At 39.1% G+C, this 23,008-nt stretch overlaps 1 protein-coding gene across 1 annotated transcript in view; it reads left to right on the top strand.

Moving 5' to 3' along the window:
* PLCE1 (phospholipase C epsilon 1) overlaps positions 1–23,008 on the top strand; it is a 292,755-nt gene that overhangs the window by 100,091 nt on the left and 169,656 nt on the right. Inside the window, exon 7 of the mRNA XM_026650913.2 lies at positions 20,748–21,033. Coding sequence (XP_026506698.1) covers positions 20,748–21,033 — 286 coding nt within the window. The remainder of the gene's footprint in view (positions 1–20,747; positions 21,034–23,008) is intronic.

The raw sequence follows: 23,008 nt of genomic DNA on the forward strand, positions 1-23,008 counted from the left end.
GGCTCTTATAGCTATGTATAACTCCAGCTATCATTGTGGAAGCTGTCCAAAGGGGTGAAGTGAGACAGGCCGGGAAGTTGCAAGGAATGTGTGGGAGGAAGGGGGGGCTGAGCACACATGAATTCTTCTTGCAGCGTGATTAGGGACTTTAACATCTCCATTTGCTTCTCTGTCACTTTTATCATCTGCTCGTGGCCTGTTAAAATTTGCTCCTGACTCTTTCTGTCCTACCTGTCTATTTTATAATTTTCTCTTAAAGTCTATCTCCATACCCTGCGTTCTTGTTTTTTGGCCTCTGAGGATTGGAGCACCTCTCGAAACATGACCTCCTTGCTACTTCTTGGTTGCTTCCTTATCTGGTGGAGACGCTCCGCCGGTGAGTAGGGGGTTTCACTGAAGGCCACATCTGCAGAAGCACAAGAAACAATAAACAGAAGTATGATTGTTAGTACATGCACAGCAAAGGGTCTCTTTTTTTTTAACAGGATCACTGCAGGTGACTAGGGACAATATTGTAAATTCTGCTACCATTTTCCACAGGTGGGAGTCATTGAAACTGATATCTCACTCCTTGAGGGTAAGCAAGGGTGCATCTGCTGCATGCATGTGGCTTCAGACGGGGTGCCTATGTTGCTCACTCATGTACCACTTTGGTCCCCGCACAAGTGATTGCCAATTGGCGCAGGAAAGTTTCATACAATGGAGATGGATCAAAGCAGCTCTGCCAAGGAACCTTCGGCAGAGGATTGGCAAGTACCTCCAGGAAAGTTTCCTAGAGATCTCTCTGGAGGATTCCCATGAAATCTCGGTGTGCGTTAACTCTCTGTTTCGATGCACTGCTTAGCTGCACAAGGGAATGTGAAGCACATGCAAACACAACTAGTCTTGTACATTTCTATCCCTTCGCCCACTTCTAGAATATACAAAGCAAAAGGCAGCTCTACCTCATATAACCGAACAACAACAACTTAAAAAGTTCACTTACCAAAGCCCTCCTCTCCTGCATTGCTGACCACAGCAATCAGGATGGGCATTGTGGGATACCTTCTGGAGGCTATTTACAGTGACATAACGAAGCGCAGTGTCTACACTGACACTTTGTCAAAATAACTTTACCCCAAAATCTCTATGCCTCTTATCAAGGTGGTTTTATTTGGCCAGCAAAGCAGGAGAGTTTTGTCGGCAGAAGGAGCATTATAGTGTCTGCACCTCCACTGTTTTGTTGATGAAAGCTGACTTTTGTCGATAAACTCTGTAGTGTAGACAAGGCCTCAGTCACACAGTATGTGAGGTGTTATGGAGCCAATGGAATTAATCTAAAGTTGTTAGTGAAGCAGTTTTTATTATAAGCCTATTTTTGATTTCACATCTAACCTTCTGAAAAAAGGTATCTCTTCTTTCCTGTCATTTTTTCATTCTTTCTTTCAGTCAAACAGAGAAATTTTGGGGAACATTAGATGTTAGAGACATGCCATTTTGGTATTAAAGGGACATGGTTGGTGAGAATGTGGGGCAAAGTTTGTGAAATCTTAATTAGAAATGTCCTCATTTCCAATTTTAAAATAATTTTTTTTGGTAATGATTTTTATCAATAAATTTATTTGATGTCTAAAAACTTAGCATTCTTTTAATTTTTGGTATGAAATGGCAACATTTTTGTAGTTTTCTATTGTTTTTGGTCAGCAGTTTGTATAAGGTTTATTTATTTAGGGAGAAAAAACAAGGAAAAGGAGGTAGGACATAACTTTACAAAGCATATTGTTAATACAACTATGCAGCACTACTGCCTCCAGCTGTGCTCTGATGAAAGAACTCTGGGAAAATACATGGTCCTTCAGAAAAAGATGTAGATTTTTGAGCAAATGGTACTCTTTCTTCCATCATTACTGAACATGTTCTCCAAGAGGCGATGTTAAGATGCTATTTTTTTTGGACAAGACATAAAACCGATTGTGACGTTGTGCAGTCTATATGGTTTTATAAAAACATGATAATAAGTGAATATAATGTAACTGGGATAGTTTTATAAAAATTTGATAAGTGACTATAATGCAAATGGGATATGCTTCGTGCAAAAGGTCTCTTGTAAGGTATCATTACAAAGCTTATAATCTACCGAGTATGATCATCTGATTTGTATAAATGTACCACTCTTGTATCTAAAACTAGAAATATAAAACATAACTCTGAGGGCCTATTGTAATTATGTAAAGTGTGGGCCATTAATGATGGTTTGGAATCTTGATGACTCCCATTAACAAGGACCATTGTCTGCAGATGACTGTGTTTACCTGTGAGTCTTCCTGTATATGTGTGTGCTGGCAAGTGAGTAATGAAGTCTTGCAGTGACATGTGATCATGTCACCTGAACTGGAATCCATCTTTAACCTGGTGCTTTTCCAGTGAGGGTGGGGTGAAAACCCAGAGGGACAAAGAGTTCCCGCCTTATGCAAAAGATATATAAAGGGGTGGAAGAGAACAGAGAGGGAGAGGAGCCATCATGGAGAAGCCCCTAGCTAACACCTAAGCTGGAACAAGAGCTGTACCAGAGGAAAGAATTGTGCCCAGGCCTGGAAGGTGTCCAGTCTGAGAAAAACTTACTGAAGCATCTCTGAGGGTGAGATTATCTGTATTTAGTTTGATTAGGCATAGATTTGCGCATTTTATTTTATTTTGCTTGGTGACTTACTTTGTTCTGTCTGTTACTACTTTGAACCACTTAAATCCTACTGTCTGTATTTAATGAAATCACTTTTTATTTAGTAATTTACTCAGAGTATGTATTAATACCTGGGGGAGCAAACAACTGTGCATATCTCTCTATCAGTGTTATAGAGGGCGAACAATTTATGAGTTTGCCCTGCATAAGCTTTATGCAGGGTAAAACGGATTTATCTGGGTTTAGACCCCATTGGGAGTTGGGCATCTGAGTGCTAAAGACAAGCACACTCCTGTGAGCTGTTTTTGGGTAAACTTGCAGTTTTGGGACAAGTGATTCAGACCCTTGGTCTGTGTTGGAGTCAGACAGGAGTGTCTGACCTAGCAAGACAGGGTGCTGGAGTCCTGAGCTGGCAGGGAAAACAGAAGCAGGGGTAGTCTTGGCACATCGGGTGGCAGCTCTCAAGGGGGTTTCTGTGATCCAACCCGTCACACCGATATCTTGATTACATCTGGTCATCAGGGTCTCATGGCACTTCTTGAATGTGTAAGGATTACAACCGTGTGGCTTGGTCAACTTCTCATCTCAATAATTACTTTTTGTCTAAATTCCCCCTGAAATTTGTTTCCTGTAGCCGTCACTTCCTGCCCCAAACTACTACCGGGGCATAGTGTTAGACAAATCATGTTCTATCCCAGAGGTGACTGAGTTTAGTGGTGAGAGAAGCAATTCTTGACTCTAAGAACTTGTAAATTGCTTCAAGATGAAATGTAAGATGCTATTGTTATGAACTCATCATCAAAAAATTTCTGATTGAATTTTTTTTTTTATTTGGAAAATGCTGTTTTGTTGAAAACAAACTTCCAATGGGAATATGTTGATTTTCATGAAATTTTGTGGGGGGTTTTTTTTTTGGGGGGGGGGGGGAACAAAGCGTTTAGATAAAGTCAAATAATTCTGTCTCAACATTTTTGGAATTGAATGTTTTGATTTTTCATTTTGAAATTACTTTTTGTTTTGACGTCTTTTATTTTCTATTATAATTTTTAAATGTCAGAACACATTTAGATTTTTTATCAAAACAAATTTAATTCGGAAATTTTGTTGGAGATTTTGAAATTCTTTGTTTTAATTCCTTCTTGGAATGAGACAAACTGCAAAATCATGGAATTTCCCGCAAAATAGAAATTCATGGTTCCCATGCAGCTCTGTTGTTAACCCTTGACAAAATCGTGTTTTGTGAAGTTTTCATGTTCTCAAAAATTATTTTAAATGATTTTTCAAGACATTTTCTAGGGAGAACTACAGTCTGAAGGACCTGGTTATCTCCCATTCTTGCTTGGTTAAAAAAAATTTGATAACAAATCAAGTCTATACATAATAGGAATACCACACTAGTGCTGTGCATAGTATTTTACTATACAGAGATTGCCTGTTATAATTCCATGATAGTGTCATATTATAGCAAGATAATATTGTTACCATTCAACCAACCACATCTAACTTAACCTCAGTCTATTATGTACATTTTATCAATACTATGTTGCACTTTGGGATATATGTCAAATAATCTACATTTCTGCAAAATTTCAAAGGAATAAGCCTTCATGTTTTGGCCATTGCAGTAAGCAAGAACCATATAGTAGTAAGAAACATATTTATGCATGCTTTCAGTTTTACCCTTACGTTTGGGTATGCTGTATCTTTATGATGATGATCAAGTTATAGAGAAAGTGTCCTATATTAGGATACAGAATTAATATTTGACTTATTCTTGTTTCAAAATGTTCTGGACTTTACACAATAAACAGCTGTTACATATTTGGCAAAATAATTGCATTCCCTAAGGTCCTAAACTAAATACCTGAGATAAAAAGAAAATATGAAAAGAGAAACAGCTAAACCATTTTAATAACATAGGGAGTCACATAGAAGTTTTTAAAAAAGCAAAACAGATATTCTTGAGAACTTCTGTATCCAATATTTGGAATACAGCAATGCTCAGGAAGTCATGTTTTGTTTTGGAGGCACATCAGTCGTATCCCATAGTGCCAAGAACTGCAACAGTATTTAAGCCGCTGCTTCTCTTAATCTGCAAACCTACAATAACCTATCTGGAACAAGGACAGAATCATCCTTATCTTATAATTGACTAAATAGAAAAACAAAATTTAAGAGAAAAATATGCAGTATTTTCAAATGAATTAAATGAATTTGTAATTATAGTAATGTCAGTTGTTGCTGTAAATAAGTTTTAATGCCGAAAGGTTATCAACATTCTGCCTTGCAAATGCCATTTTAAGTTTTTAGAAGCAAGGCTCAGTGTTGGGTTTTTTTTAGTAGTGACGTAATGATTGATTAGATATTTTATTAACAGTCATCTTGTTTCCAGTTATTTCCCAAATACGGATTTATTTGTGAGATTATATAGATGGAATTCCTTGCTGAATTTAATCATATTTCCTAATATTAATTTTCATTTTTGTGTCAGAGACCAGTTGCCCTTTGGGAGTTTTTTGTATAATTTTGTATTAGTTTTTCTATATTCTCTTTATTAACCACGAAAGATTCCACTCAGAGTTTAAAAAAAACAAGACAAGACAAAACAAGAAATTCTTTAAAGCAGTAATACATATTTAAATTCATGGGCACCAAGGGTACAGTAGCACGCAGAAGACAGATGCCCACTTTCAATCCTTTTCCTTTTGGGTATGTCATGTAAAAAAACACAAAGGATTGAGGTATAATGCTTTTTTTTTAATTAACCCAGAGAAGTATTAATTATGGCACACACAATTTTATCCATCCATATATATGCTCATCACGGTGTTATAGATAAGAATATCCTGCTCAGTACTCATTGCTGTAATCAAATCTGTGCTGAGTTCTGCACTGATAATACAAGTAATCTGGGATAAATTCAGTGTTCCATAGTATAGCAGCACCCTTTGACCCATATCCTGCTCTCGATACTCATGGGAACTGTTATATAGTGGTATGTGAGAGAGGTGAGTCTCAGGCAATAAAAAGCTTTGAAGACACTGAGTTTGATATTGAGATCATGGAGGAAGCCAAGATAGTTTCTAGAGCACTGGGGTAATGTGTTCTTGTCAAACATTGTTATTTAGTGCATAGACTGCAACATTCTATAACTGCTGGAGCCTCTTCTAGCCCATCATATTAATTTCCAATTACAGTAGTCAAGCCAAGATAGAGATCACGAATGGTATTGGTTGGCTAAGTTCACATCTGTCAGAATGGACCATAATTTGATAGCTAGATAGAAGAATGTGGTTTTGGTTGCTGTTATTTGTATGTCCAGTAGTAGTGAAGGGCATCTAGACCAGGGGGGCAAATGTTTTGGCCCGAGGGCCACATCTGGGTATGGAAATTGTATGGCGGGTCATGAATGCTCATGAAATTGGGGGTTGGGATGTGGGAGGGGGTGAGGGCTCTGGCTGAGGGAGTGGGCTCTGGGGTGGGGCCAGAAATGAGGAGTTCAAGATGTGGGAGGGGGCTCTGGGCTGGGGCAGGCGGTTAAGGTGCGGGGGGGGGTGAGGTCTCGGGGGAGAGTTGGGGGGTGCAGGAGGGTGCTCCGGGCTGGGACCGGGGGGTTCGGAGGGTGGAAGGGGCATCAGGGCTGAGAAAGGGGATTGGGGCATGGGAGGGGGTCAGGGTGCAGGCTCTGGGTGGTGCTTACCTCAAGCAGCTCCCAGAAGCAGCAGCATGTTCCCCCTCCGGTTCCTACATGGAGGCACGGCCAGGCGGCTCTGCGCGCTGCCCCGTCCGCAGGTGTTGCCCCTGCAGCTCCCGTGGTTCCCGGCCAATGGGAGCTGTGGGGGCGGCGCTTGGGGTGGGGGCAGCGTGTGGTGCCCCCTGGCTGTCTCTATGTGTAGGAGCCGGAGCGGGGACATGCCACTGCTTCCGGGAGCCTCGCGGAGCCACAGCACACACGGAGCGGGGCAAGACCCTGACCCCACTCCCCGGTTGAAGCGTTGGAGTGGGACAAGCCCCGGGCCCAGCTCCCCAGCAGTAACTCGAGAGCCAGATTAAAATGTCTGAAGGGCCGGATGTGGCCCCTGGGCCATAGTTTGCCCATCCCTGATCGAAACTGTGCAACATCTTGACAATGCAAGGACAGATGCCCTCAGCTGAGCATGATATTTTGATGTTTAAACTGTTTTCTTTTTCCTGCCAACATCCTTTCAATCTTCCATGGCATTACCTTCAGTCAGCTGTTTTTGTGAGCGATGGTCTTGCTTAGGTACTAGTGTGGCTGCAAAATGGTGCTGTATGCATTCAGCGTGAAGGAGGTATAAAGCTGGGTGTCATCTGCATATTTCTGGCATTTAACTCCATCATGTCCCTTCTGTGCTCCTTTCTTTAATGGGCCCCTTTTATACCGTTTATTGGAGGCAGTCCTCTGATTAAAATAAAAGGGAGCTGTATCTACACTCAATAACAAAGCAACAGAAACCATATCTATAAGAAACATAGAAATTGATTACATAAATAAAATGTATAAACATTTTTATAATGGTTCGATCCTACAAATACACATGTGCATAAACCAATGAGCCTACTCATATGAGTAAAGTTACGTATATTTGTTTGCATGCGGAGATATAAACTCTCTCTTCAGTCCTCCAGCAATTGTAGGTATTTACTTGTGCCTTAAGTAACCTGAACCATCTAGACATTATTGTATTCAGACCCCATACATTTAAATTAGGTCTTTCTTGATCAAGGTAGTTTTATCACAGTTTGGACTTCTACAGAAGCTATGGAATAAAGGAGGTTTGGGTATATGTGTATAGTTCACTGTTTGAGGTGGAAAAAAAGTGAAGAACTAGATCACTAGTTTATATGAGATGTCACCTGTACTTCTTGGCACATGTTCAAATGTTACAAAATAAATACGTGGTTCTTTGCAGATGGCGTTACCAAGTTCTCAAGTAATACTTTGATGACCCCTCACTATATTTTTGTGTTTTAAGTGCGCATAAACTCATCTGGTAAAGAGAAATTTTGCTACAGTAAATTTAAATTTGTGAGCACTTATAAAACAGGTAAATTAGCCTTTTATAGGTAAAAATGAATTGGATTGCAGTTATTTGCGGTTGACTATAATTATATACAGTGTCAATCTGTATTTTTTCATCTACATAAAGCAGAAGTTACATATTTAGTGCTTTAGCACATCAAAACAGACAGTGTTAGAAAATGTTATATGAAACGCAGAGTCTTTGGAGACAGCAAGTGCCCTGAAGTCTACTTTATACAATAGGGATTAGCACCATTATTCTATATATATCTCTTCAACAAAACACTGTCGCCTATTTCTGTCAACAAACGGTTTCTTTGCTTTGGCAGCTGTAGGCAACAGAATATGCCTTTATAAATTGCAGAACCCGATTTTTAAAGTATTTTGGGAAGGTAACTGCAGTTTTTAGAAATTGTAATTATTTTCATTAACTAAATATTTTTCAGAACAAGCTAGAAAGACTAACTATGCCTGCTCCTAAAGTATTCTAGAGACAGTAATTTATCAGTAAATGTGGTATACATAAATAAATTGCTATGCTGTACTGTAGTTACACCTGAAGTACTCCTAAATGTTTGTAAGTAACCAACATGAGACATTGTTCCAGTTTAAGCAGGACCAATATACAACAATTAGTGGGAAATTGACACTTTTTAAAATCTAAAATTTGACAAACTCTGAAGTTTATTAGATCTGATCTGAAAAGTTATAAGCATTCTAAATGCCCTTTTCCACCTTTCTCAGCTACTACAGATAATATATTTTCAAAGTGTTATTTCCAAGTCAATGGGAGAGTTGTATTGAAATTGTCAGTGGTGGATATGTGAAAAGAGATTGCAAAAAGTCAACAATATTAGGTCTGGAGATCTTTCTTAAGACTCTTCCCTGAAAATACAACATATTGTATTCCCAGCAATGCAGGAACTTGCCGGGTGTGATGTGTATTCAGCATTAATCATAATATTATAGAAATGTAGGGCTGGAAGGGATTTTGAGAGGTCATCTAGTCCAGCCCCCTGTGCTGGGGCAAGCCAACTATACCTAGACTATCCTTGACAGGTGTTTGTCCAACCTGTTCTTAAAACCTCCAGTGATGGAGATTCTACAACCTCCCTTGGAAGACTATTCCCGTGCTAACTATCCTTATAGTTAGAATTTTTCCCCATGATATCTAATCTAAATCTCCCTTGCTGCAGATTATGTCTATTACTTCTTTCCTACCTTCAGTGGCAAGGAGAACAATCAATCACCATCCTCTTTATAACAGACCTTAACATATTTGGAGACTGTTATGAGGTTCCCCTTCAGTCTTGTTTTCTAAAGACAAAAAATGTCCAGGTTTTTTCACCTTTCGTCATAGGACATGTTTTCTTTTATAATTTTTGTAGCTGTCCTCTGGACTTTCTCCAGTGTGTCATTGCAACATTGCATTCCATATGATTTTATGAAAATATGCTAATAAGTGTGAATATAATGTAACTGGAATATGCTTCATGCAAAAGGTCTCTTGTAAGGTATCATTTCAAAGCTTCTAATCTACTGAGTGTGTTCATCCTATTTGTATGAATGTATCATTCTTGTATCCAAAACTAGGAATATGAAATATAACTCTGAGGTCGTATTCTAGTTATGTAAAGTGTGGGCCATTAATGGTGGTTTAGAATCTTGATGTCTCCCATCAATTAGGACAACTGACTGTAGATGGCTCTGTTTACTTGTAAGTCTTCCTGTGAATCGGGCGGGGAAGAATGAAAGCTTGGGGTCTCACAGGACAGGTGACCTTGTCAACTGGTACTGGAATCCATCTTAAACCTGGTACTTTTTCATTTATAAGGAGGGGTGGGGACCCAAAGAGACAAAAGATTCCCACCTTGTGCCAAAGCTATATAAGGGGGCGGAACAGAACAAAGGGGCTGCAGTCATGAGAAATTCCCTAGCTACCACCTGAGCTGGAACAAGGACTGTACTGGGGGAAGGATTGGACCCAGACTAGAAAGGAGTCTAGTTTGTGAAAGAAGCTTATTGGAACATCTGTGAGGGTAAGATTTACCTGCATTTAGTTCCCTACTGTATTAGGCTTAGACTTGCGTGTTTTTGTTTTATTTTGCTTGGTAATTTACTTTCTTCTATCTGTTATTACTTGGAACCACTTAAATCCTACTTTTTATACGTAATAAAATCACTTTTTGCTTATTAATTAACCCAGAGCAAGTAATTAATACCTGGGGGAGCAAACAGCTGTGCATATCTCTCTATCAGTGTTATAGAGGGCAAACAATTTATGCGTTTACCCTGTATAAGCTTTATACAAAGTAAAACAGATTTATTTGGGGTTTGGATCCCATTGGGAACCGGGTGTCTGGGTGCTAGATACAGGAGTACTTCTTAAGCTGTTTTCAGTTAAGTCTGCAGCTTGTGGGGGACGTGGTTCAGACCTGGATCTGTGTTTGTTGCAGGCTAGCGTGCCTTGCTCAACAAGACAGGGTACTGAAATCCCAAGCTGCCAGGGAAAACGGGCTGAGAGGTAGCAGTCCCAAGGGGTCTGTGACCCAACCAATCACAGTCATGTGTTTCTTAAAGTGTGGCACCCAGAACTGGATACAGTACTCCAACTGAGGCCTCACCAGTGCCGAGCAGAACAATTACCTCCTGTGTCTTGCATACAACTCCCCTGTTAATATACCCTGGAATTATATTAGCCTTTTTTGCAGTTTTGCATCACATTTTTGACTTGTATTCAATCTGTGATCCACTATAGCCGCCAGATCCTTTTCAGCATTATTACTGCCTAGCAAAGTTATTCCCAGTTTTGTATTTGTGCATTTTACTTTCCCTTCCTAAGTGAAGTACTTTGCATGTGTCGTAACTGAATTTCATCTTGTTAATTTCAGACCAATTCTTCAATTTGTTAAAGTCATTTTTAATTCTAATCTGGACCTACAAAGTGCTTGCAACCCCACCCAACTTTGTGTCATCTACGAATTCTGTAAGCATATTCTCCACTCAGCTATCCAAGTCATTAATGAAAATATTGACCAGTACTGGACACAAGACAGACCACTGTGTGACCCCACTAGATATGTCCTAGTCTGACAGCAAACCATTAATTACTTTTAAATATGTTCTTTCAATCAGTTATGTACCCACATTATAGTAGTTTCGTCTAGACCACATTACTCTAGTTTGCTTGTGATAATGTGTTGTGGGACTTGCTAAGTAAAAGCCTTACTAAAATCAAGATATATCGTGTCTACAGTTTTCCCCCATCCTTTAGGCTAGTAACTATGTCAAAGAAGGAAATTAGGTTAGTTTGGCACAATTTCTTCTTGACAAATCCATGCTGGCTAATATAACCCTATTATCATCTAGGTCAGTGGTTCTCAGTCTGCAGGCCACTTGCAGCCCAATCAGCATGCAGCTGCAGCCCATGTGACATCCTCCGACCCATACAGGTAGTATATATATTGTGTGGTGCAGCTATAACACACGGCGAGCTGCATATGCATCCCACAATGGTAAATAGGTTGAGAATCACTGCTCTAGGTGCTTAGAAATTGTTTGTTTAATAATTTGTTCCAGGTAACTTTCCAGGTATTGAAGTTAGGCTGAATGGTATATAATTCACGTTTTAAAGATTGGCACTATGTTTACCTTCTCCAGTCTTCTGGGACCACACCTGTTCTCTGTGAGTTCTCGAAGATAAATGCTAACAGTTCTAAAATTACTTCAAGCTAGTTTCTCAAGTACCTTAGGGTCAATTTACATTTAACTTATCTGAATATTTTTAACCCGTTCTTCCCCTATTTTGGCTTGAGTTCCTTCCCTCTTATTGCTAGTATTAATTGTGCTAGGTATCTTGTCACCATTATCCTTTTTAGTGAAGACAGAAGCAAAATAGGCATTAAACACATCAGCTTCTTTACGTCATCTGTTATCAGCTCTCCTTCACCGTTATGTAGTGAACCTGCAGTTTCCTTCCATTTTCTCTTGCTCCTAATATATTTATAGAACCTCTTGTTACCTTTTATGTCCCTTGCTAAGTGTAACTTATTTCGTGCCTCAGCCTTTCTGATTTTGTCCCTGTCTGAATGTAATTAACTAATCGTAACAAAATCCTAGACCTAGTGTAGGATCTAGAATTTTTACTATTAATTTCTCTTAATTTTAAATGGTATATATGTGTTACATATGAATGGTTCTTGATTTACTGAGAGAAGAACATGTTGTATCTTCAGAGCCAAGCCTTGAGAAACACTGCCTATACTTTGGAGAGGTTTCAGTATCTACTAATATGTTTGCTCTGAGAGTAAAGGTTATATAATTTATAATTAGTAAATGCTAGTAACACTTTTTGCTTAAACCATCAATTAAAATAGATTTTAAATGTGACCCTGTCTAATTTTATCTATCTGTGAACTTATGGTGTATATTCACAAAGTAATTGCCCATGCAACACCTATACCATTGGGAATTGAGCATATTATTATAGGCATTGCAGTTAGTGACACCTATAGTTACAGTTGTATGGTGCTCTCCATTGTAAGATCATGGTTTTGGTTGCTTATAACTTTGGCATACTTAACCTGAAAAATAAATTTGGCCTGAAATTTTCCAGGATGGGTATGAGCCTCAAGTTTCTTGTTGGTTTGTTTTGTTCTTTTAATATTTTAGCTAAAAAAGTTTAGCTATTTCTGAGAACAAAATTAGGGAAAATATATTGTTTTGTCCATGTTGGAAAAAAGTGCATGCGTCTGAGAGAGCACACTCTCCTACAGAACCCTTCCTTTTTCCTGAGTCTCAACAGTCCGTGGCTGTCTAGAAAATAACTGTGAAACCCACTTCCAAAGCGTGACTCTCCATCCTTTTCTAGTGGCAAGTGCACAGAGAAGATGACTCGTCTTCTGCTACCATCTGCTCTTAGCTCAAGTGGTAGAGGACAGTAGCGTAGCTGGGGGGGGGAGCAGGAGAGCGGCCACTCCCTCACCGAGCACAAGTGGCGCCTTTTTAATTTTACTCACCTCCGGGTCTTCCGCGGCACTTCGGCAGCGGTACCTTTACTCGCTTCGGGACCTTCACTCGCTTCGGGTGTCTTCTGCGGCACTGAAGCTTCATCGCCGAAATGCTGCCGAAGACCTGCAGAGTGAGTGAAGGTCCCGCCGACGAGGTGCCGCCGAAGACCCGGAGCGCTGCCCAGTCAGTAAAAGTGCCACAGCAGGTGGTGCCTTTTTTTTCCCCCCCGCTCCCCCTCTTTCCTCCATCTGGCTACACCACTGGAGAGGACTGTGTTGGGGATCTTCAGATATGAGGCCTGATGATGACCCGGGGAGGGGGCCAGTTTGGTTCAACATGGTGAATTTTTTCTTTTCAGTTGTTAACTTTTTAAAAAACTTGGGAAATAACATTTTTTTAAAAAGACTACATTAAAGAAATATCAAGGTTGCAAAGTCAAACACTCTGAAGTAGGAAACACCAGAATTAAGGTACCCTGTGCAATCTTTATTTGGCCTCCTTGTGCGTATGAATTATGGGCAGTCTTTTTAATTACATGATTACACCATTTTTTCCACAGGATCCCTGCCTTATTCAGTGCACAGGCTAGACCTGGTTTGAGGATAAATCAGAGTTGGGTAGTGAAGAAGACTTCTCTTTAGGACCCCTGCTTCATTTCTTACAGAAGCTAGAAAGTGTGTGGTGAGTGAGGTAGGAACTGCAGGAAAAGAAAGGGTGGTCTCATTGTTTAGGCAATTGAATTTCACCCTGGAAAATTGGATTCTATGCCTGCTTCTGCCACAGGATTTCTTTGTGATTTTGGGCAAAACGCATTGTGACGGGTTCAGTCACAGAGTTTCCCCCCCCGCCCCCCCCAGTCACCTGATGTGCTGAAATTACCTCTGAGCCAGTTTTCCCTGCCAGCTTGGGTCTCCAGAACCCTGCCTTGTTGAGCCAGGCACACTAGCCTGCTGCAACACAGACCCAGGTCTGGTCCACACCCCCAAAGCTGCAGACTTTAACCAAAAACTGCTCAGCAGATCATCTATCTCCAACATCCAGACACCCAGTTCCCAATGGGCTCCAAACCCCAAATAAATCCATTTTACTCGGTATAAAGCTTATATAGGGTAAACTCATAAATTGTCCGCCCTCTATAACACTGATAGAGAGAGATGCACAGCTGTTTGCTCCCCCAGGTATTAATCACTTACTCTGGGTTAATTAATAAACAAAAGTGATTTTATTACATATAAAAAATAGGATTTAAGTGGCTTTAAGTAATAACAGACAAAACAAAGTAAGTCACCAAGCAAAATAAAGCAAAAACATGCAAGTCTAAGCCTAATACATTAAGAAATTGATTACAGGTCAAATCTCACCCTCAGAGATGTTCCAATAAGCTTCTTTCACAGACTAGACTCCTTCCTAGTCTGGGCCCAATCCTTTCCTCTGGTACAGTCCTTGTTAGTTCCAGTAGACATCTTAGGTGTTAAGCAGGGGCTTTCTCATGACTGGCCCCCTTTGTTCTCCTTTTATAGCTTTGGCACAAGGCGGGAATCTTTTGTCTCCCTGGGTCCCCATCCCTTCTTCTAAATGGAAAAGTACCAGATTTAAGATGGATTCCAGTATCATGTAACATGGTCACATGTCCTGTGAGACCTCATTCTTCATTACCCACAGGCTGGCCCACATGTACACAGGAAGGCTGGCAGGTAAATAAACCATCTACAACCAATTGTCCTAGTCAGTGGGAGCCATCAAGATTCTAAACCACCATTAATGAGTTATATTTCATATTTCTAACTTCAGATACAAGAATGATACATGCATACAAATAGGATGAACACACTCAGTAGATTGTAAGCTTTGTAATGATACCTTACAAGAGACCTTTTGCATAAAGCATATTCCAGTTACCTCATATTCATAAACATATTTCCATAAAGCATATGGAGTGCAATGTCACACACATAAACCAACATTTTCACAGCTGGCCACAGTGTGTTCCTCATTCTCTGTATACCTAACTTGAGACACCTAGATTGTGCTTTCCAGAAGCTCTAAGCACTCACAGCGACAACTGAGGATAATAAGAGCTGTGCAATAAGCATATAAAGTGCTATACAATGCTATGTACTCCGAAAACCAATGATTTCTCAAATTAGGTATTCAAAATTTGTTGCTAGTATTGACAAGTTTAGGTTCAATCTGTGTCTCAGTTCCCCAGGTGTAAAATGAGGATAATACGACTACTTCACCTCACAGGGATGTTTTGAAGATAAATTCATTAATGTTTTTAAAGAGCTAAGATATATGAGATCACTATAGAAAAACCTTGAGGAAAGTAATAGTTCTGTTTTCAGTGTAGGGCTTGGATGATATGCAGTAAATAATGCATGGGGCCAACATCAAATTATGAGGATTGAAATAATTACATATCTACAGTAACCATTCAGTGAGCACACTCCATCCTGTGTGCTAAATGAGGCAGAGGTCTTGTGGAAAAAATAGTATTTGATCATGTAATTAAAATTTGTTAGTCTTTAAGGTGCCACAAGTACTCCTGTTCTTTTTGCGGATCCAGACTAACACGGCTGCTACTCTGAAACCTGTAATTAAAGACTGTATCATAATGCGCACATATATATATATAAAGGGGGCTGGATTGAGGTGGCATGGGCAACATTAATTCTGGCATTTCCTAACTTTTGTGAGCTTGACTTTGCAACCTTAACATTCTTTTCATAAGTTTTTTTTAAAAGTAATATGTATAGGCCTATATGGTATGGTGTAGAATACAGTGGGGGAGGAACTCCCTTTTCTCCTGAACAGCATGGAGAGAGAGAGATGTCTCCATGGGCTCAGTGTTCAGCATTTCTTGTTACACCATTTTGAAATGTGTGGCGTACAATCACCCCGTTTTCCCTGCAGTTGTTTACTGGCGGAAGTATCTCCTCTGAGAGCACCTTTTCTTCCTTGGTAAAAATTAGGACTGTGTTCTTGCTTAGAGTTCATTCTTGCTTTTCTTGAACTAACTAACTGGTTTCATGCCCATATAGTCCAACCTCCTGCTTTGAGAAGGGGGTGGGACTAGATGACCTCCTGAGGTCTCTTCTAACCCTAATCTTCTATGATTCTATGATTGTATAGAATTCAGAAAACAGTTGTATTCTAAAAAAATAAAATAAAGTGCCACAATTAAAACCTTAATGCTTTACATAGAATGTTAGAAAAAGTTAAGAAACAAGATGAAAAATAATATTAATTATGGAAAAGTGACACGGTCTCATGCCTTTATTTCAGTATACTATTACATTAATGCCACAATCAAATTCTCACTGGAGTTAAGAAATCTATATTTGTTATCTAGTAATAGGCTAAGTTTGATTCATCCTGTTGACATCAAATGCCTAAAGACCTCATTCATTGTTTTCTAATTTTAGAAAGGAAGAGCCCTTAGAGGTCAGTCAGGTTGCCTCAATATTGGGTTATGAGTCACAGATGCTGTATTTCTAATAAAATTAAGAGCTTCAGAAGTGACTCACCTTGGAAAAGATTAAATCCATGGAGATCATTTGTGGTTTATATTCTGTATTAACAAGTCTGAGAGTTTTCTGTCCGGGAGTAATTGAATTGCATTACTAAATATGATATTAAATTATCAATTACATAATTTACTATTATTATATCATAGACTAAATAAAATTGAAATTGTTTTCACAAAGTTGTTGTACTGGTAATAAACAAATACTAAATTTAAGATTAAAATATTTATTTTAATAAACATTGCATTATATTTGAGTCCCAAATATTATGGCTTAAAATGAACTCCAATGTATTAATTGGGGGCCAAATTCTGCCACACTAGCTCAAACAAAACATCAGTTGCTTTCAATGAGTATTTTGCCTGAATGAAGACTGCAGAATTGGTACAAGGTATCAAAAATATCACCACATTAATTTATATCTTTTTATGCATCTGTTCAAATTATGTTTAGAGTTACAACCATGCCTTTAACTATAGGTCTAGTCTAGTTGTACTGTAGTAAAACTCTGTTCATATTGCCATATGGTAAAATAAATGAAAGTAAACCACTAATGGTTGCTGTTTATCTCTCATTGATATAATATAGAAATGGCAAAATGGAGTGGGGTTTGCCAGTGAAATAAATTGAAGCCTAATGCACACATTTATAGATAGAATTTTTCTGTAATTTCAAGTTAAATTCTAATTTTAAATGTGCGTGAGGAGGCATTGGGAGTAAAACACACTACTGAGGGGCAGGGGAAGGGCACTTGACCAAAAGCAAACCTAGAAAAAAACAGTTAAGCAAGTAGTACTGTTTGTGCTACCATTACATTACTGTGCATGTCTATAGCACCTTTCACTTGAAAATTACAAAGTGCTTTACGAATTTATATTTATATATCATTATAATTAATTATATATATGAAAGTTAAAAGAACAAATAGAATTCAGCCCAATATATCTGAGATAAGCAGCCATTTTGTTAATGATAACAAAGTCAATGAATTTTAAAAAAACAACAACCCTAAATAGGAAGTGCTTGTGAATAAGGAAGGCAAAGTGGACAAGCATGAACTGATAGCCTTACACCAAAACTTGCAGATAGTTAGAGGAATTTGGTGAGGAAGATCCAGGGACGAGGTCCTTGAACTGAGAAGACTGCCTCCAGTCTGATCAAAATAAAAGCTGGTGTTGGAGAACAAGGACAACTTGACTGAACTAACATTGCTCTGTTTAATTGTGATGGGACTGAATGTAGAGTGTTTTCAGTGAGGGATACTTGACACTGGAATTTGCTTCTGTTGGTGTTCCAGAGTCTGGATTTGTTAACCTTCAGGTTGTGCTGCAAGACTCATCTGTTTTATATGTTTTAGGAGGGGTAATGAGTAATTGGTTGGTACAACTTTATAGTCTGAGCTGTGGTGGTTTGGGAGAGTCCTTATTTTGGGACCTTGGACCCTATTTTATATTGCTTTTATAAAGATTGTACATTTGCCCCTGGATGGGAAATTTTGTAGTAAAAAGAAATACATATTGTGACAGGGTCAGGCCAGATGGCTACAGGAGAGTGATAGAAGGCAGATATATTAGCCCCAGATTAAGTAGGTCTCTTTTCCCTGGGTAAGGTAACAGGGAAGGTTCCAGAAGAATCAGGAACTTTCTGGAAACAATTAAGGCAGACAGGCTGATTAGAACACCTGCAGCCAATCAAGAAGCTGCTAGAATCAATTAAGGCAGGCTAATCAGGGCACCTGGGTTTAAAAAGGAGCTCACTTCAGCTTGTGGTGTGGGTGTAAGGAGCTGAGAGTGAGAGGGTGTGCTGCTGGAGGACTGAGGAGTATAAGCATTAACAGACACCAAGAAGAAGGTCCTGTGGTGAGGATAAAGAAGGTGTTGGGAGGAGGCCATGGGGAAGTAGCCCAGGGAATTGTAGCTGTTGTGCAGCTGTTCCAGGAGGCACTCTAGACAGCTGCAATCCACAGGGCCCTGGGCTGGAACCCGGAGCAGAGGGCGGGACCGGGTTCCCCCCAAATCTCCCAATTGACCTGGACTGTGGGTTCTACCAGAGGGGAAGGTCTCTGGGCTGTTCCCCAACCCACATGATGAATCTGAGAGTCAAGAAAATCCGCCAATAAGTGCAGGACCCACCAAGATAGAGAAGGAACTTTGTCACAATATATAAGTTGGACTTTGGCCACAACACCATGGCTAACACTCCGAGGTCGAATATAAAAGGGATCTTTAATGGAACAAAGTATCTTAGTTTTGCATCTTATCCGGAAGATGGTATCTCCAGGGCATTGGTTAAAGAAAAGTGCCTGAATCACTAGCACCACTCTCGACCACCTAGGGTTTTTTTGGTAGTCTCGTGTCTAAGTAATGAACCAGCCTTATACTGATTAGCTAGCAAGATCTGATGGAATCACAGTACAAAGTTATTGAAGGGCTGAACTAATGGTCTGAGTCCAGATATCACAGTACCTATGCACCTTTACAAGGTGGTCTGGGCTCAGGACTCTCTCATCTGTTCAATTAGTGCTAAGAGTATTATGGAGATCAAGTCATTTGTAGGAGGAAGATACAATGACAGCTAAGTGCTTACCCCTCCCATGGACTTTCATTGAAGTTAGGTGCATAACTACCATCTATCAGAGGGGTAGCCGTGTTAGTCTGGATCTGTAAAAGCAGCAAAGAGTCCTGTGGCACCTTATAGACTAACAGACGTATTGGAGCATGAGCTTTCATGGCTGAATACCACTTTGTCGGATGCCTCTGGAAATTTCCACTACATGCATCCGATGAAGTGGATATTCACCCACGAAAGCTCATGCTCCAATATGTCTGTTAGTCTATAAGGTGCCACAGGACTCTTTGCTGTAACTACCATCTGTAACTTTGAAAATCTCCCTTCAAATGCACTTCCATTCTGATTTCAGAATGCAGCAGAATTTGTCTCATTGTCATACATAGTGTATGAGGAAAAATCCATTGCATTTATAAAAAATATTCTAGTAACATTAGTACAACCTTGGATGCCGTATTTATGGGAAAACGTTTGTGTTTGTACATTTTGTTAATACTTTCCCTCACAGTTCATCCTGAGTAGCCTATCTTCTGCTGCTCTGTATCTAGATTTCCCCTTTCTTTATAATGTGTTCTCTTTGCTTTCATGTCACCATCTCTGGAAATACTGTAGTAGTGAACTTTGCTGTGAGGGTGAAGAGAAAGGAAACCCAAGAGCTAATAAAATAATTTTAAAAAGCAAAGCAAATGCAGTCAGTCTCTCACCTAGTAAAATTCCTTCCTTAATCTACAGCATTAGTAAGATTAACTTGTCGGTTTTAAAACTACTTAAATGTTAAATTCAGAAGTAATTATTTCAGGTAGAGTAGATTTATTGAGTGAAGTGAGAATAATGATTTAACTCCAAAGGTGTAAATTGCTTGCACTACTGTCTATTTTCGGAACAGGCCTTTGTAAGCTATCTCAGTATCCATACTGATAACTATTTAGATGACCTTTTGCTACATTAACTTTTGGTTCGCTAATTCACATTATTTAATTTGAAGTAAATCTTTAAAACAGATTATTAATATTAATCGGCAATTTAGCCATATAAGAATGTGAAAAATCAAGTGTTTACTTGTATATTACAAGAAAAAGATTTTTGGAAGCTTTTTGCTTTGGTCATTAGGCTCTTTTAAAGTAAACAAAAATTACTTGGTTGCTAAGCCATGGAATTAATTTAGTGTCTGAGCATGAGTATTGGAAAAAGAGAACTAAACCAATATTAGGCAGAGAATCTAGGCATATGCTGGCAGGGCCTGCTCCAGGGTTTTTGCCGCCCCAAGCAGCCCAAAAAAAAAAAAGCCACGACCGCGATCTGTGGCACTTCCGCCGCGACTCTACCGCCGCCGCTTCATTCTTCAGCGGCAATTCAGCGGCAGGTCCTTCCCGCTGAGAGGTACCGAGGGACGGTAGCCGGCCCTGTATGCTGGATGTAGGTAATGAGCATGACACCAGAACATTTTGAAAGATTGTTCTTATTGATTAAAAAAAATCCCTAAACCAAAAAAAACACCTCTTAATGAAACTGTTTTTACTGCCATTGAAATCAGTAGGACATTATTCATTACTCAAAAAATGTCTAGTCTTATAATAGTGTCAATAATCATTAATTTAAATGTTGGCTAAGTTTCTCTTCATGGCATATTTTAGTAATATGATGAACAGTAATGTCTGTTTGGATTGGGACACTCTAAAGTAGTTTTTTAAGCACCCTATTAGGAAACAGCCTTATTTAAATAGCTAGTTTAAGATCCACACTCAAAATCTTTGCAAATCAGGTTTGGATTCTTAGAATTTTCCAGTTTAATACATAAATACAATGTTCTAGCTAGTAGAGTGTTTGCTCTTTGAGCCCACTGAACTTTTACAAGAAATCATGCTGATTTTTTTTGGGAGGTCCAATTTATTGTCCTCAGCAATTGAACTAACACTTCATGCTTTTATATTCTTCACAGATCTACAATGCAGTGAAGGAGGAAGAGGCGGCGGAAGATACTTTTGAATATTGTCTCCATCCTCTGAGAGAGCTTCCGACGCTAAATGCAGATCGCAGATGCAAAAATGTCTCTTTTGTAAAACCATGTGTAGAAAGTGCTTGCTCTGAATACCGTGCCACTTTACAAAGGACGTCACTCTCTAACTTTATCACTGGTGCTCTGCTAGAAGCAACTACATCACTGGGAGCAAGAAGTGGTCTTCTAAACATCTTTGGAGGGTCAACTGGAAGAACGATGCTGAAAGGTAATAAAGGAAAATTTTGTTGTTTTGAAACTTTACACAACAATATTAAGTACAGAAAATCTTTGTATTATAGAATGCTGCACTGTGTACTATACACCTCTGACCCGATATAACATGAATTTGGATATAATGCAGTAAAGCAGTGCTCCGGGGCGGGGGGGGAGGGGGAGCAGGGGCTGTGCACTCCAGCGGATCAAAGCAAGTTCGATATAACGTGGTTTCACATATAACGCAGTAAGATTTTTTTGGCTCCCGAGGACAGCGTTATATCGGGGTAGAGGTGTATTTTATATTCCCCTATGTGGAACTGGCGGAGATAGGCGAAAGTACTGTACGCTTGCAGAGGCTTTCCTGTTCAATTCAGTCTGTGAAGAAGTGGCTGTCTGTGTCAGTTTGGTGAGAAGGCAAAAATGCTTATAAACTGAAATATTCCATATTACAAAAGAAACATCATTATTTGTTTCTATTTAGAAATGTTCCAGTCACCATCCCAATAATTAAAGTTTATGCCATAGTTGTCAAGAAGGCAAATGTTTCTTCGTACTGTAATGTCAGATATTTAGATAAGAGCTCCTTTTTTATGAATTGAATGGTCTCATTATTTTAGACAAGTCTATACTAGATCTAATAATTTTTGTTTTCGTTATTATTTTACACGGTATTATGCTATAAGTGTATATGGCCATTATTTACTGTTTTTTCTGTGCCCTCATCTCTGTTGTATCTGAGCACCTCAGATACATTAGTGTACACCTATAAGAAAGGGAAGTGTTTTTCTCAATTGGGGGATTGAAGGAATAGAAATTGTTACTTGCCCAGAGTCCCACAGGAGAGTTCGTGACAGAACTGGGAACAGAACCAAGATCTCTTGAGACCCAATCCAATTCCTTAATCAGAAGATCATCCTTCTTCTCTTTACAGACAAATAATAGTACAATTCTTGCTCAGTAGAGTTTACAATTCAAGGCCTCACTTCTGCAATCTGATCGGTGTGATTGGATCCTTGAGCCTGCATGAAGTCCCATTAAAGTTAATGAGACTATGCATGAGTACAATTGTCTGCTCATGCAAATCAGATTATAAATTAAAGCCCTAAAATGGGTGGGGGGGATTAGGAATAGATGGTAAACAGTGTGTGGAATAGGGCTAGCGGAGTGTCAGCAATAAGAACTTGCAGTTTAGGTGACTATGCACAAGTCTTGAGAGTTTCATTTATTATTATTATAATAAAAGAAGAGTGCTTATAAACCTTCCTTGAAGAAGTCTGTTTTGAGGAGGAACTTGTAGGAGAAAAGGGAGGAGTTATAATGGGATAGAGACAGAAAGGAAGCCCCAGATATAAGCAGTCTCATGTAAGAAGGCATGAAGCTGAGTGCAAAAGAAGGAAACTAAAGCATTGATTAGTGAATGGATTGGAATGCGATAAGAGGAAGAGCTGGAGAGTGTAAGTGTAATGATAGTACAACAGTAGCAGTGCCATAAATAGGACTAGAAAATGTTCACAAAAACAGAGAATTATATACATTTATTTGAAAGTTTCTTGAAAAGTAGTTACCAGTGTTGTATACATCTAAATATGGAAACCTAGAATCATTTAGTTACTAGTTTGCAGTAATAAAAAATACATTTAAGTTTAAACATTTTTGTTCTGTAGTAGCTATCTAAATCTTGATAACTGCAGGTATTGATCAAAACAGCATTATATAGGGCAAAGATTGAAGGGAGTAGTTAATTGTTATGGAGCAGTTCATTCATTTGTTTATCAAAACATTCATTTTGTGTGCTTTATCTAGTTCAACAGGGAGTTAACTTTTGAGTTGTCTTTAGGGATTGTGAAGTGCTTTAGGATATGCTGTATAAAAGGTGGTAGGGAAGGATATATTGTATGGCACTGTATTGATAGTACTGTATGTTGACAAATATTCGTATATAATAGAATAGCAGTTAATGAGATATGAGTTAAAGATCCTTTTAA

This window comes from Terrapene carolina, unplaced genomic scaffold (assembly GCF_002925995.2).
Source record: "Terrapene carolina triunguis isolate 2854851 unplaced genomic scaffold, T_m_triunguis-2.0 Scaffold95, whole genome shotgun sequence".
NCBI lineage: Eukaryota > Metazoa > Chordata > Testudines > Emydidae > Terrapene > Terrapene triunguis.